The sequence below is a fragment of the Tupaia chinensis genome, unplaced genomic scaffold (genome assembly GCF_000334495.1).
Source record: "Tupaia chinensis unplaced genomic scaffold, TupChi_1.0 Scaffold145519_1, whole genome shotgun sequence".
NCBI classification, from domain to species: domain Eukaryota; kingdom Metazoa; phylum Chordata; class Mammalia; order Scandentia; family Tupaiidae; genus Tupaia; species Tupaia belangeri.
This window is the reverse complement of record NW_006205376.1, coordinates 3,259,242-3,273,853: the sequence shown is the minus strand read 5'-3', so window position 1 is coordinate 3,273,853 and position 14,612 is coordinate 3,259,242. Positions and strand designations below refer to the sequence as shown.

The 14,612-nt window shown below is 40.6% G+C and overlaps 1 protein-coding gene across 2 annotated transcripts in view; it reads left to right on the top strand.

The window, feature by feature from the left end:
- The first annotated feature begins 9,455 nt into the window (after positions 1 to 9,455).
- The window catches only part of CPNE8 (copine 8), a 203,416-nt gene continuing 198,259 nt past the window's right edge, over positions 9,456 to 14,612 (top strand). The window contains exon 1 of one of the 2 annotated variants that reach the window (XM_006168092.3): positions 9,456 to 9,681. In XM_006168092.3, coding sequence (XP_006168154.1) covers positions 9,545 to 9,681 — 137 coding nt within the window. In that variant the 5' untranslated portion in view covers positions 9,456 to 9,544. The remainder of the gene's footprint in view (positions 9,682 to 14,612) is intronic. The other variant, XM_027768098.1, reaches the window with a different exon arrangement.

Below are 14,612 nucleotides of genomic sequence, written 5' to 3'. Positions count from 1 at the left end.
AATGTAGCTAGTGTAAGTGAGGAACTGCATTTAAAATTTTATTCAATAGTAATTAAATTTTAAACGTTTATTTATTTTCTTCATATAAAAGGGAGAGATAGAAAGGAAGAAAGAGGGTCGACCCTGCATTAAAGGGTATAAAGGAAGACGGATTCCACACGGCAAACCAATTTTGGGTATCCAGCAGAGGATGATGAAATGGAGGGAAAAGGACTATGGCATGACCATACACCCTTGTGGATACTTTCTCTTTCTGACACCCCCCCACCCCCCGTTTCTCTGTCTCTCTCTGATGAGCATCTTTGGCAATTTAAAAAAGAAAATAGAGGCACCCTTTACAGAGTTTTCACACCGCAATCTTCCCCCAGCCTGGCAGTTCTTGGGTGCTTCCAGCATCTTAAGGTAGACCCAGGACATGAACCTGGAGGCTTCACACATGGTCTCCAGCATCGCACAGTAGTTCTCCTGCTGCCTGGACCACCACAGATGGGCCAATGGTGATTGTCACTTACACCTCTGGCTACTCCACTAAACAGTGCAGGACTGTATAACTTTACTCTCCTTTCAGATACCATATCTTTAATACAAGGTTTTTTTGAGATAACCTCCCACTGTGTATCCAAATGTTCACTCTTCTCTGATGCATTTAGTCTACTCTCTGCCATACAAAGTATGCAGTACTTGCTATTACTTCTATATTTGCTCATTTCCCCCCATCTATATCGCTCTGTTTCTTTTTACCTGTTAGAAAATGTCAAGTCCCATTTTTCCAGTTTTCATGGTTATTCTTTCTCATTAACATGTCTTCTCCGGAATATTATTCACATTAGTTCACGGCACATTTCCTCATGACAAGTTGCTGCATATTTCCTGCTCTTTCATATTTTTTATTAACATAAGGAGTTGAAGCTGGGTCTCACGTGAAATTATGAGATGCTTTAAAGCAGAGAAGATATTCTATACATTTTATATATTTTTCATCCATCTCCACTGTTCAGGATGTAATTAGCACAGCAACTCTCCAAGATTAACCCTTGCTTGCTACTGTGATCATACTCATTACAATATATGCTGTGAGGATTCTGGTTCCTTAGATGGATTTTTTTTTTTTTAAACAAAAGAGTCTAAAGCAGTGAAAAAATTAGATCAGGTTTTATCAAAATGAGAGCTATATGTTTTAACTTTAGTGTTCATAAAATGGTTTTAAATGGACAGTTCCCAAAATGACAGCCATCAGTTCCTTCCATACTAAGAGATACGTGGTGCTCTACTCTTTAAGTCAACTCAGTCACCTCCCACTCACTCCAAACCTTGGGTCTGCCTTCGACTCACTTTGACAAATAGAAATCAGTGAGTCAGTTCCAGTCTAGCCCTTCAGAGACATGGCAGCTTTCCCTTTAGTTCTGGGAAAGCCAGCTGCCATGTGACTGAAGCTCAGGAGAGAGAACAACTGAACCAGGAGAGACTGCACAGCAGCCATGTGTCAGGACATTCAGCTACCAGACACGGAAAAGGCTTCTGGGTCTCTGGGCCCAGCCAGCCTCGACCTGAATGCAACCATGTGTACAACCCCAGGTGACTCTGCATGGAGCAGAAGAGCTGCCTGGTCAAGGCTTGCCTTAATTTCTGACTCAAAGGATCAAGAAAAATAGTAGAATCATTGTTGTTTTGCATGAATATATTTTTGAACTAGCTTGTTAGACAAAAATAGGTAACTAAAATGCTACACTTTAAAATAGAAGATTTAACTAAGGTAACTAACCTCAGTATGGTCATTTCCCTGATTGTCCCTGACTTCTGCAAATAGGTGGCATCTCCTTACTGAGTAACTGGTGACTGGAGCCAAAAAACACAGTGATAATAGAAAACAAATATTATCCCAATTAACCTAAGATCTGCAAAGTATCAGTTAAGATAAATCCTTCTGTATGCTGAAATATTGAATGTGAAATTTTGAAATTTAAGAAATCCTGTATTCTGTGTGCTGAGTATAAAATTTACTTATCAAACACAGGAGAAAATTTTTATTCGATAATAGGTTTACCTAAATAACCAAAAAAAAAAAAAGATATGTTTTTTGGTTGTTGCTGGAGGGTGCAGGTATTTGCTAGAGTGAAATGGAAAGACAGAGGGGGTGGGAGGAGAAAACACCCCATGAGGCATGGTCATGGCACAATCCCTCCTCCATTTCTCCAGTCTGTGAAGAAATGGGCATGCATGCACACATGCCAGCAGCCAGCTACGTGGGATCTGGCTCCCCTTAATCACTAGGCCTGGAGCTGACCCAGGATACACTTTTTCAGAAACAGCTGATCCTTCAAACTATGTTCCTTTCTTTCTGCTCTCTTTTACTGGAGTCTCAATAGCTCCAACTGTGTGTTTGTTTTGCTCGACCCTCCATATCTTTGTCATTAGCCTCTCCTCAACTGTGCTATTTGGAAATAAGTGCTCCTGGAAAAAAAAAAAGGATAACAATTATATAATTTATAAAATGATGACTTCTCTAATCTTGTAAAATAACAAAATCTCAGAAATAAAAAGAACTAGGATTCAGTCAATATAATTTCTAGCCCTTGCTAACTTTTCCTTAGTCTATCTACACCAGAAGGTGCTTTGTTTCCTAGATCTAGCACTGGGTTCTGCGCATTGCAGACATTCAACTAATGGTTGCTAAATCACTGACTTATGAATAATAGCTTGTTATATATTTGAGTAAAGGTAGTTTATTTTTGCTTTTTAGCACATTCTAAGGTCTTGTATATTGCTATGTTAAATGAATTTGAACAAATCTAAGATTTCTATTAAATATTCTCCAGAATAAATATTTAGATAGACATGTCACGATTCATAATATTTATATTATTAAACTTAATAAAAATGATATATATTCTTTATGTATTTTGCTGACTATATTAAAAGAGTTTGAATATACTTTGAAGTTTTATCATCTAAAGCTTATTTCAATATGATGAATTTATAAGAAGGGAATTTGACAAAAATGAGCAGAATGGAAATAATGTCATCATGTGCTATAGTTTTGGATGTCTTCCCAAAATTTGTATGTTGGACCTTGATCGTATTGTAAAGGTATTAGCACAAACTTGATGGTGTCTCAGAGTGAGGTCTTTGGATGTGAGGTCATTTGAGCATGTGAGGTCGCTGAGTTCAGGTAGATTTATAGCAGAGGAAATGAGACCAGAAAAGAGAGAAACTCATGGATATAGGCCATATTCTGCTCTATTACAAGTTACGCTTTTGACCATTTTGTGCTGCCTTTGGACTTTTCAGCCACCAGAATCATAAGTTTTGGAAATAAAACTCTGTGTTCTCTATAAATCACCCGATCTCAGGTATTTCTGTTAACAATACAAGTGGACTGAGTCATGTATTAGTTTTCCTATGGCTGCTGAAACAAATGACCACACACTGAATGGGTTAAGACAACAGAACTTCATTCTCTAACCATGTGGAGGCCAAAAGTATGAAATCAAGGTGTAGAGAGGGCCATGATCCCACCAATGCCTCTAGGAGGGACTCCTCCCTCACCTCTTCTGGCTTCCCATGGTCACCAGCAATCTGTGGTGTTCCTTGATTTGTAGCAGTGTAACTCCAATCTCTTGCTTCTCTCTTCACAAGGCCTTCTTCCCGGCATGTATGAATTTCTCTAAATCTCTTGTAACCAGTGGAAAAGCCATATAATGATCATGGATCTGAAAACTAATTTTGATGTTAATTCTCTAATTAGGCTATAAAGTTAACACAATTTCCATACAAATATCAACAATTTTTTTTGTAGATATCAAACTGATTCTAAAATTTATATAGAAATGTAAATGATTAAGGATAAGTCGATTTTGAAAAAGATCAAATTTAGAGATGTAATACTACCTATTTCAAAGTTATTGGGTCATCGGGAAAGTCATGGCGTATTTTTCTATGCAAAAATGCATCATGACTTTTCAAATGACCCAATATTATAAACCTTCAGGAATCAAGACTTTGCAGTTATATTTTCTAGAAAAGCAAATAGGTCCGTAAACTAGGACAGAAACCAGAAATGGACTCATGCATATATTGTGAATTGGCTTTTAACATAGAGAGGCAAAGCATTAATGGGACAAAGAAATGTGGTATTATCTGTTGAAGATATTTTATAGTTTTATCAACTGGACTAGGGAGAAATGTTCACCTGTTGAAATATTCATTTTATAAGCTAAATAATGTGATGGAATGTATAAAGAAAATTAAATTGAAAAAGTAAATAAAATTTGCAAGACAATGTGATGGAATGTATAAAGAAAATTAAATTTAAAAATAAATAAAAGTTGCAAGATATTTCAATGAACAAAGGCTGTTCTTAAAAAAAAAAAAAAATTGCCAGACGGTATATGCCCTTGCCTGAGAGAGAGAAAGAAAGGAAGCACCTCCCATGGGAAATGGTCACACTATAGACCCTTCTTCTCTATCTCTCCCTCCTTTTGGGATCTTGGGTTCACACATGCATGCCTGGTTTGCTTTTCAAGCCACTGGGTCCAGAGTTCCAACTGCACGGTGGGCCATGTAAGATCTAGCTACTACCTTAACCACCATGCCATGGCTGGCCTGAAAGGCTGTTCTTTTAAACAAACGGTGCTAGGAAAGTTCCATGTCAATGGACAAAAAAAGAAAATTTTGAAAAAAAAATACTCAAAATAAATCACAATCTTAAATGTAAAACCTGAAGTTATAAACTTTCTAGAAGAAAGCATAGAAAATAATTTTTTGTGACTTAAGATTAGACAAAAATTTCTTTGATTCAACACCAGCATTACAATCTGTGGGGGGATTTTAAAAAGTTATGTGAACAGGGCTGGCTTCATAGACTAGTGGTTAAGGGAGCCAGACCCCACATGACTGACCCTGGTTTGATTCTTAGCCCCAGGAGTTTGAAAAACATCAGGCATGTGTACTCCAAATCCTGACAGGAAAGAGGAATGGAGGAGAAGGGGTTGTGGCATGATCATACCATACTGGGAGATGCTTTCTCTCTCTGGTGAGTGTATGTGCCTTCTGGCAAATAAAAGAAGTTCACTGAGTAATAGAATTCAACTGTGAGTTTATTTTACTGCCAAAAATTGAAATCTATGCATACTTTTTTTATTCAAATGCTTTTTTCCACGAACTTTCTGTATAAGACAAAAAGTTGAACCAGATTTAGTTTAATTTAATTTGGATTCATCCAGATTAAAAAATGTTTATTTCTTAAGAAATTAATTAAGAGACTGGCACATACTGGTAGAAAATATGTATTTCTAAATCATATGTGATAAAGGAGTTGTATACAGACTATATAAAGAACTCTCAGAACTCAGGGAAAAAACAAAACAAAACAAAAACAAAAACAAGTAATCGCCCAATAAAAATGAGCAAGGACTTGAACAGACACTTCACCAAAGAAGAGGAAGAAATAGATGCATGAAAATATACTCCGTGTCATTAAATCACATGAGAGACTACCACACACCTGTGGGATTAGCTAAAATTTTAGACTAACAATAATAATAGTCGGTGAGGATATGAAACAGCTGTCGCTCCGATACTATTGTAACCAACTGTCGCTCCGATACTATTGTAGGAATGTAAAAGAGGAAAACTATTTTAAAAAACAATTTAATCATTTTTTAAAAGATAAACATACATGTTTGATATAATCCTACTGTTTCTAGGTACTTAAAAAGGAATGAAGGCAAACATCCACATAAACATTTGTACATAAATGTTCAGAGCATGTTATTGGTAATAGCCTAAACTTGGAATGAATTAAAATGTCTAGTGACAAGTGAATGAGTAAATAATTTCTGATAAAGAATTAATACAAAGGATATTACTCACTATAGAGACTTTAAACAACATGGATGAAGCCCAAAAGGATTTTGTTGCATGGAAGGAAGCAGACCAAAAGCAGTACAGGCTATATGATTTCATAAGTATAATTAAGGAAAATGCAAATGAATCTAGTGACATAAAGGAAACCGCTGTTGTTTGTGGGTTTGGGGGAGGTAAAAGGGAGAGAGAAAGAAAGGAAGCACCTCCCATGGGAAATGGTCACACTATAGACCCTTCTTCTCTATCTCTCCCTCCTTTTGGGATCTTGGGTTCACACATGCATGCCTGGTTTGCTTTTCAAGCCACTGGGTCCAGAGTTCCAACTGCACGGTGGGCCATGTAAGATCTAGCTACTACCTTAACCACCATGCCATGGCTGGCCTGAAAGGCTGTTCTTTTAAACAAACGGTGCTAGGAAAGTTCCATGTCAATGGACAAAAAAAGAAAATTTTGAAAAAAAAATACTCAAAATAAATCACAATCTTAAATGTAAAACCTGAAGTTATAAACTTTCTAGAAGAAAGCATAGAAAATAATTTTTTGTGACTTAAGATTAGACAAAAATTTCTTTGATTCAACACCAGCATTACAATCTGTGGGGGGATTTTAAAAAGTTATGTGAACAGGGCTGGCTTCATAGACTAGTGGTTAAGGGAGCCAGACCCCACATGACTGACCCTGGTTTGATTCTTAGCCCCAGGAGTTTGAAAAACATCAGGCATGTGTACTCCAAATCCTGACAGGAAAGAGGAATGGAGGAGAAGGGGTTGTGGCATGATCATACCATACTGGGAGATGCTTTCTCTCTCTGGTGAGTGTATGTGCCTTCTGGCAAATAAAAGAAGTTCACTGAGTAATAGAATTCAACTGTGAGTTTATTTTACTGCCAAAAATTGAAATCTATGCATACTTTTTTTATTCAAATGCTTTTTTCCACGAACTTTCTGTATAAGACAAAAAGTTGAACCAGATTTAGTTTAATTTAATTTGGATTCATCCAGATTAAAAAATGTTTATTTCTTAAGAAATTAATTAAGAGACTGGCACATACTGGTAGAAAATATGTATTTCTAAATCATATGTGATAAAGGAGTTGTATACAGACTATATAAAGAACTCTCAGAACTCAGGGAAAAAACAAAACAAAACAAAAACAAAAACAAGTAATCGCCCAATAAAAATGAGCAAGGACTTGAACAGACATTTCACCAAAGAATAGGCACAGCTAACAAATAGATGCATGAAAATATACTCCGTGTCATTAAATCACATGAGAGACTACCACACACCTGTGGGATTAGCTAAAATTTTAGACTAACAATAATAATAGTCGGTGAGGATATGAAACAGCTGTCGCTCCGATACTATTGTAGGAATGTAAAAGAGGAAAACTATTTTAAAAAACAATTTAATCATTTTTTAAAAGATAAACATACATGTTTGATATAATCCTACTGTTTCTAGGTACTTAAAAAGGAATGAAGGCAAACATCCACATAAACATTTGTACATAAATGTTCAGAGCATGTTATTGGTAATAGCCTAAACTTGGAATGAATTAAAATGTCTAGTGACAAGTGAATGAGTAAATAATTTCTGATAAAGAATTAATACAAAGGATATTACTCACTATAGAGACTTTAAACAACATGGATGAAGCCCAAAAGGATTTTGTTGCATGGAAGGAAGCAGACCAAAAGCAGTACAGGCTATATGATTTCATAAGTATAATTAAGGAAAATGCAAATGAATCTAGTGACATAAAGGAAACCGCTGTTGTTTGTGGGTTTGGGGGAGGTAAAAGGAAGGACTGATAACAAATGGGCAAATATTGGGGGTGCTTAAACAGTTCATTTTTTCGATTATGGTGATGACTTCATGGGAGTATACCTGCATCACATTTAGCAAATGATACACTTTAAATATGTACAGTTGGTTATATAAATCAATTAAACCTAAATAAAATAGAAAAAAATTAAAAGCGTGGGTCCTGGGCGTTCAGTGCTATTTTACAGTTCTCAATTTTTGTTTCTTCAGCAGACTTCTATAAAACGAAGTTCTGGTTAGCTTAAAAATGCATCTTGATTCTTCCCCCAATTTAATTTTGGACAGGATAATAGAAATGCCTGGAGTTTCAGTACACTTCCCAGTAGTAATAAACTGCAGTTTAACTTGTAATGGGAAAAGAAAGAGAAAAACAGAGAATGCAAACGGTGACAACGGGAAGGGGGGGAGATCAGGAGATAACATCAAGAACTTGGGAAGTGCACTCGGTAGGGGGGCGCGGCTAGCCCGGCTGCACCTACACTTTCCTACACGCCGCTCTACATATTGTCCAGGCAGGTGACTCCAAGTGGGTTGAAAGGTTACCACAAAGGCAGGCCCCCAACTAGGAAAACTCCTCTCAGAGTTAGCCCAGCCAGTTGAAAACTCCGTGCTTGGCACGTTCAGCCAAGCTGTCATCTGCCCCCTCCCACCCAGCTTCTTCCCGCTGCGCCGCACCCTGTTCTCCGTTGCCCCCTGGTGGCAAGCGCCCTAAGGACCCGCAGGCGCGCGGGTGCGGCAGGAGCGAAGATGCGCGCAATAAAGGTCGCTGCGCTGGGGCACCGCGGCTATCTCTGGACGCTTTTTGCAGTTTCTGCATCTTGGCAGCAGTCCCGCTGCCCTGGGATCCAGTTTCCCAAACGCGGCGCTCACTCCAGGTCCTCTCGACTTCTGTCCGTCCAGTTTCAGGTCTTGGGTGGGAGTCAGGATGAGGGGGCTGCGCTATGTACATGGCTGCGATCTCGGGTTTCCGGGCTGAGCTTCCAGGATTTGGAAATGGGGGGAGTACAGGAGCCCTCCCTGACTGCAAGAGGATTGTCACTGTTAGACCCCAGGCTCCAAAGAACCAAGCGAGGGGAGACAACCCAGATGGCTTCCTTAAATCCTAATAAATAGTATGTTTTTCCACTTTAGAGCCCACCCCATCTTCGCTTGTCCCACATATGATCTGCCACTTTACCATCGCGTGCGGAAGGTTGGAAACCGACCCCATGTTTCTTCGTCCCATCAAGTGGCGGAGGGAAAGCAGTCCAGAAGCAGAGACCCGACTCAATTACCCGAAAGCACAGTGAGAGAGACCCCTGTGGGCTCCGGGAGTAAAGACCAGCGCGAGGTGGACCAAAGCAAGGGGAATTGGGGACCTGCAAAACGCCCACACCGCCAGCTTCCAGCCCTAAGGTGGAGACAGCGTGACACTCTTGTCCACACCTGATTGACAGGAGGGAGTCAAGGCCCAACGGGGGTTGTGGGTGTGCGGGGGCGGAGACAAAATCTAAACTGCTCTCAAAAGCGGCCAGGGCTTGCCCTCCTAGATGTAGGGGTTTAGGTCTCTTGCCCCCCTATCCCGCCACGCTGCTCCGTGGGTCCGCGAAGCCTGACGCCTGGAGCCAAAAGGGGATCGAGGAGTGTCACCCTCCGGGCTGTTGCCTGCCAGGCGAGGGCTGGGAGGCCGGGACCCTGCGCGCCACTTCCCGGCCGCTTTGGCTTCACCCGGGACTGGCTCGCTGTTCCCTCGCGGCTCAGCGCCCAGGTCCGCCTCCTCCCCGCCCTCCCCTTTCCCGCTCGCTGCCTCCGCCTCCTTCCTCTGCCTTTACCCGGAGCTAGGCTCCGAGCCCTCAGTCTGCCCGAGCTCCGGATGTGGGCGCCGGACAAGTCCACCACGCTTCCACCCAAGATGGACAGCCGCTACACCAGCACAGCGGGCATCGGGGACTTGAACCAGCTGAGCGCGGCCATCCCAGCCACGCGAGTGGAGGTGTCGGTGTCCTGCAGGTGAGGACGCAGCTCTGTCCCTCCCGCCACCCTCCCCCGCTTCTCCGGCAGGTTTTGGTAGCACTTGACCAGCGCTCGGGGTACCACGAGGCTTTGCGCCCTAGGAAGTTGCGCGAGGAGTGAACACCTCATTTGTGAGGCTGGAGTCACCCCGGGTCTATTGACACAGAATGGGGAGCGGGAATTAGAAGTGAGTGGTGAGCTCCGAGACGACGGAGACTTGGTATTTTGTTTCTGAGAAATGCCGTAAAAGTTGACCTGGCTGTGACTCAGCTTGGGAACCCCGGCCGCCGCCCACTTTACAAGCCCCTTTTACGTCCCGAACTCGAGCTGGATGTTTGGGTGATGACGGGAATCGAAAGAGACCCACTGCCGAAAGCTCTCGTGACCGCTGCGCTCAGTGGCCCGGGACTCCCTCTGCTAGGCGTGTGCAAATTGCTATCGCCACGGTTGGCTCCAACCTCGGCAGCTTCCTCCCCACCCACTTCCTGGAGCCATCCAGCTTGATTCCCCCTACCCTTCCGGGCTTTTCGCTTTATGCCTGGTAGGTAGAGTCGGTCCAGCCCCGCTTGCCCAGGAATCTGTGCCTTTTAACCTCGCTTGCAGAGGAATCTATGCCTTTTCTAATAATCTGTAAAGTCACGACTTTCTGCCTGCGGGTAGACACATCCGAGTGCTTACAACCACCGATGCCTTGCACAAGGACTGCAAATTTCAAATACCTCATTCTGACGTTCTTTGGGTCAGTTTCCTTGTAAAAAAGGCAGAATGCTTGCTATATAGCAGACGGCCTTTACAAGGACATGGGCGGACTATACTAAATCATAGTAATGGCAACCGAAATAGAGGAAAAATTTGCGAGTTACCTTATTGACTCTGGAACCCACTCCCTTATTTGCATTCTTTGGTCTCAGTGGAAAACTCTCTCCTCAACTATTTTTGACCAAAAGACTAAGGGTTTTTTTTTTTTTTTTTCCCTCAAATCCTTTCCTTTCTTTAAAAAAACTTGGCTTGAAGATACCTTAATAAACACGGGTAATTTTGATGTAAAGAAGCCTTGGACTGTAAAATACAATAACCTTGATTTTTGCATTTTAACAAACTGAGCTTAAAGCCACAAGGATTTTTTTTGTTTTTAATATAGAAATTTAAACACCAGCATCCCCAGGAGAGGTGTTATTTGGGGATAGGGGACAACCTTTAATTATCCCTGAAAGTATATGATTGCTTACTTTCTCCTAAGGCTGACCTCAGACTATGGAAATCTTGCTGGCTAACATGAAGCTCTTGATTTATTGTGGTCACTGCTTTAAGTGCTGCTTGAGATTTCTTTCTGTCAATTGAACAGGTGAAGCTGTATGGAAAACTATAAACAATTTTGAGGCCTTTTTCTTTTCTCTGAAGCTGACTTTGGAAACTAGAGGGAGGTTAGTGAGTGTATTGATAGCAGATAAGCCCCGTTTTCTAGAGTTCTTATCCTCTGCTCAACATCCTACAAAATCTGAAAGGCCTTTCCATGTAATGAATATAAAAGAATGTTGTAAATCAAGTCCAAATTTCCCATAAGCACTTTAGGAGTGATGGAATCTATGCCTTTTAACCCTGCTTGTAGAGGAATTTGTGCATCTATCTTTATACCTTAGGGATCATTCTGCTCTTTTTTTTTTTTTTTTTTTTTTTTTTCTGTTTTCCGTGCTAGTTTGCTTTGGGTATATGGGGAACCTGAAGTCAATTAGCTAAACCCAGCTGGTTGTTTCAGCTGGCAGCTTTGGACCCTTGAAGATCCCTTCCTCCAGTCTTTTTTGCTACTGTGACTTTCCAGTCTTGCAGGGGAAGAATCCTGAAAGAGAACCAACGTACTTAGAGTGAGCGATTCTGCTGTGGCCACCGGTACTTAGTTTATTGTTTGTTTGGGTAGCTCCTGACTCAGCTTGCCATTTACTTCTTGGTAAGTTTGATGTGAAAAGCATCTCTTCAGCAAACAGAAGCACAATTAAATTCCTGACATAGTATCCTTGGAAGAGGTTCCATAGTTCCTTATAGGATGGGTTCTGCTGTTGAAAGTTGAACCTTGTGACCACAGGAGGTGGTGCAGCTTGGGCTTGGCATCAAGGATCTGGATACAGATTTTGGCTTTTTGATTTACGCTTGTTATCTTGGAGTCAGTTCTTATTTAATCTCTGTAAGCCTCCTCATTTCTAAAAATGAGGTTAATTATCGTATTTACCTTATATAGAGTGTTTTCAGGGTTTAATAAAATGATATGTGAAAAGTGCTTACACAGTGCATGACAGAAGACTATTTTCAGAAATGTTAATTATTGTTATAATATTGGAAATAGCATGTTAAATTGGACCATATATGATTCAGTTATTGAATTGTGTAAATTGTCTCTTTTGAACTTGAGGAAACTGGTTAAAGAGAACAAAAATAGAACCAGCATTGACATACATGTTTGTTCTTTCTCTTCTCCAATATGCATAAAGAACATATTTCCTAGAACGCTTGTGGGGATTTCACTTAGTAAGGCGCAGTCATAGGCCTCTCAGCCTTTCTATGGGTAAGCAAAATAAGGATTTGCTTTCCTTATGTGTGTGTGAGAGAGGTGAAAGCTTTATGGAGAAGTTTTATTTATTTATTTATTTACTTACTTTCTTATTTACTTGCCAGTGGGCACATATACTTGCTAGAGAGAGAGAGAGAGAAATTACTCCTCAGTTGAGTATGGTCATACTACAATCCTTTTTCCTTCATTTTTCTTTTTCTTTTCTTTTTTTTTTTTTTTTTTGAGAGGTTTTAGCTATAGGGCGTGCGCGCTCGCCAGACAGACATAGAGACAGAAAGCAAGAAAGTAAGAAAGTGTAAAATCTGGTGGGACATAAACATTATGGAAGATATGGTAATGAAAGATAAGGCTCACGCACAAGGAGGGAAAGGATCTGTATGGAAAAGAGTGTCTGGAGCACAACGCCCAGAGGAGGTGGAGCTGGAGCAGCAGAGACAGCAGGCATGGGCGTGGCTTGAGTTAGAGACTGTTGTGTAGGACCATACTTGGTGTGGGAGGGTACCGTTTTCTAGCTGTGGATGCAAACTACTTCTCTTTGACATGGCTCATCTTCTACCTTTTATCCAGCTCATCTTGCATTCACTTTTCTTTATTACATCACTATGTAAATCCTTAACTTAATTAGGTTACCTAATGAACATACACATTTAGAGTAGAAACAATAGACCCCAGAAAGAGAAAATAACATTCCCATTTTATTTCAAGACCGATTAATGTAGAATGAGGTAAACCCAGTGGAAAAATACTAATAATGCATCACAATCACCTGTTTCCCCCAGGACCTTGACCTGGTGCACCATTTCAGTGATTTTTTCATTTTCTGCGATGCCTTGGCATAAAATCAGGGAGACTATTGTGTATTTCTCAGCTTTGTGTGTTAGCTATATAATGTGCCTCTTTTCACAATGATAATCCTATGAAGGTGGTAATATTCATTTAAACACTTAAGTGGAAGGAAGCATATGAAGGGGAAATTTATTGAGTACCTTCTTGTGCCAGGCATTCTAAAACGTCCTTCCTGACCTGACTATATCTTTTGTCATTGCTGGTCACTCATCACGTGAACTCTGTGATGGAACATAGTTCAGCAAACATGTGCTTGCTATGTGCCAAAACTCATACCCGGTAAATATGGCTACCAAGCATGAGTAAGGGGTAAAGTCCCAAAGCGTGCGTAGTTTCCTAGTGGACCAAACCCTTGTGTCTATGCGTGTACATGCTGCTGTCTCTGTCCCGAACAGTTCTTCCTCCTTTTCCTTCTCGTCTTGATTGTTTGTGCTCATTCTTCATGACTCAGTTTATACATCATCTTTTCTCATAATTCCTCCCCTCAGGTAGATTTTTCTTTATTCCCAAAGCACCCAGTATATAGCAGTATCATAGGTCTATGGTAATTACTGGTCTCTCTATCCTCCTTGAATACAAAATTTTGTCTCTTTCTTATCCAGGTACTTGGAATTGGCATAGAATATGTAGACAATGTACACTCAATAAGTGATGTTGTATTCTTTAACTGAGTCATCTGATGTGGGGATGGAGGAGTTTCCTTGTTAAATATAGACTCCTAGGTCCCATCACAGACTTAGTCAAAGTCTCTGGGAAGTCCATCATGTGCTGGTTATTTTATACACACTAAGATTTTTAATGTACTGATTTGATGAGTATTATATGACTGTAGTCACTTGGTCGAAGTTACCAATACCTGGCCTAGTAAGATATTAGGAGGATACTATTAGTGGTGTGTGGAAGCTAGCCTAAACGGGCTTATGACAGGAATCTTTGAGCCAATCATTAAGGAGATTATTAAACATTAAGTTACATAATATTAAAATTACATAAATTATTTTTTAAATACTCAAAAGTTATCACTTCCTAATTATTTTACTGTTATCTATGTTCTTCATTATCATTTATGCTGAATTTTTCTTACCTATATGGAGAAAATATTATGAAATACTGAGTTACTAGTTACCTCTCTCCAGACTATGTACAGTGACATTGCATTGGTAGCTTGAAAATGCCCATAATGGGAATATTTACACCACAGTAATTGGCAAATCAGGGCTTGATTTATTGTTCTGTTATCAACATTAAGAAAGCATTCTGGGAACCAGCAGTTAGCATAATGGCTATGTCGCTGGACTCCCACATAGTCGACCGCGGTTCGTGTCCCGGACCCGGTGGCTTAAAACTCACGCCGGGCGCGTGTGCGTGCGTGCCCAAGATCCCGAGAGGAGAATGGAGGAGAAGGGATTGCGGCGTGACCATCCCCTCTGGGGGGTGATTTCTCGCTTTCTGTCTCTATGTCTCTCTCTGTCTGTCTGGTGAGCGCACGCGCCCTATAGCGAAAACCTCTCCAAAAAAA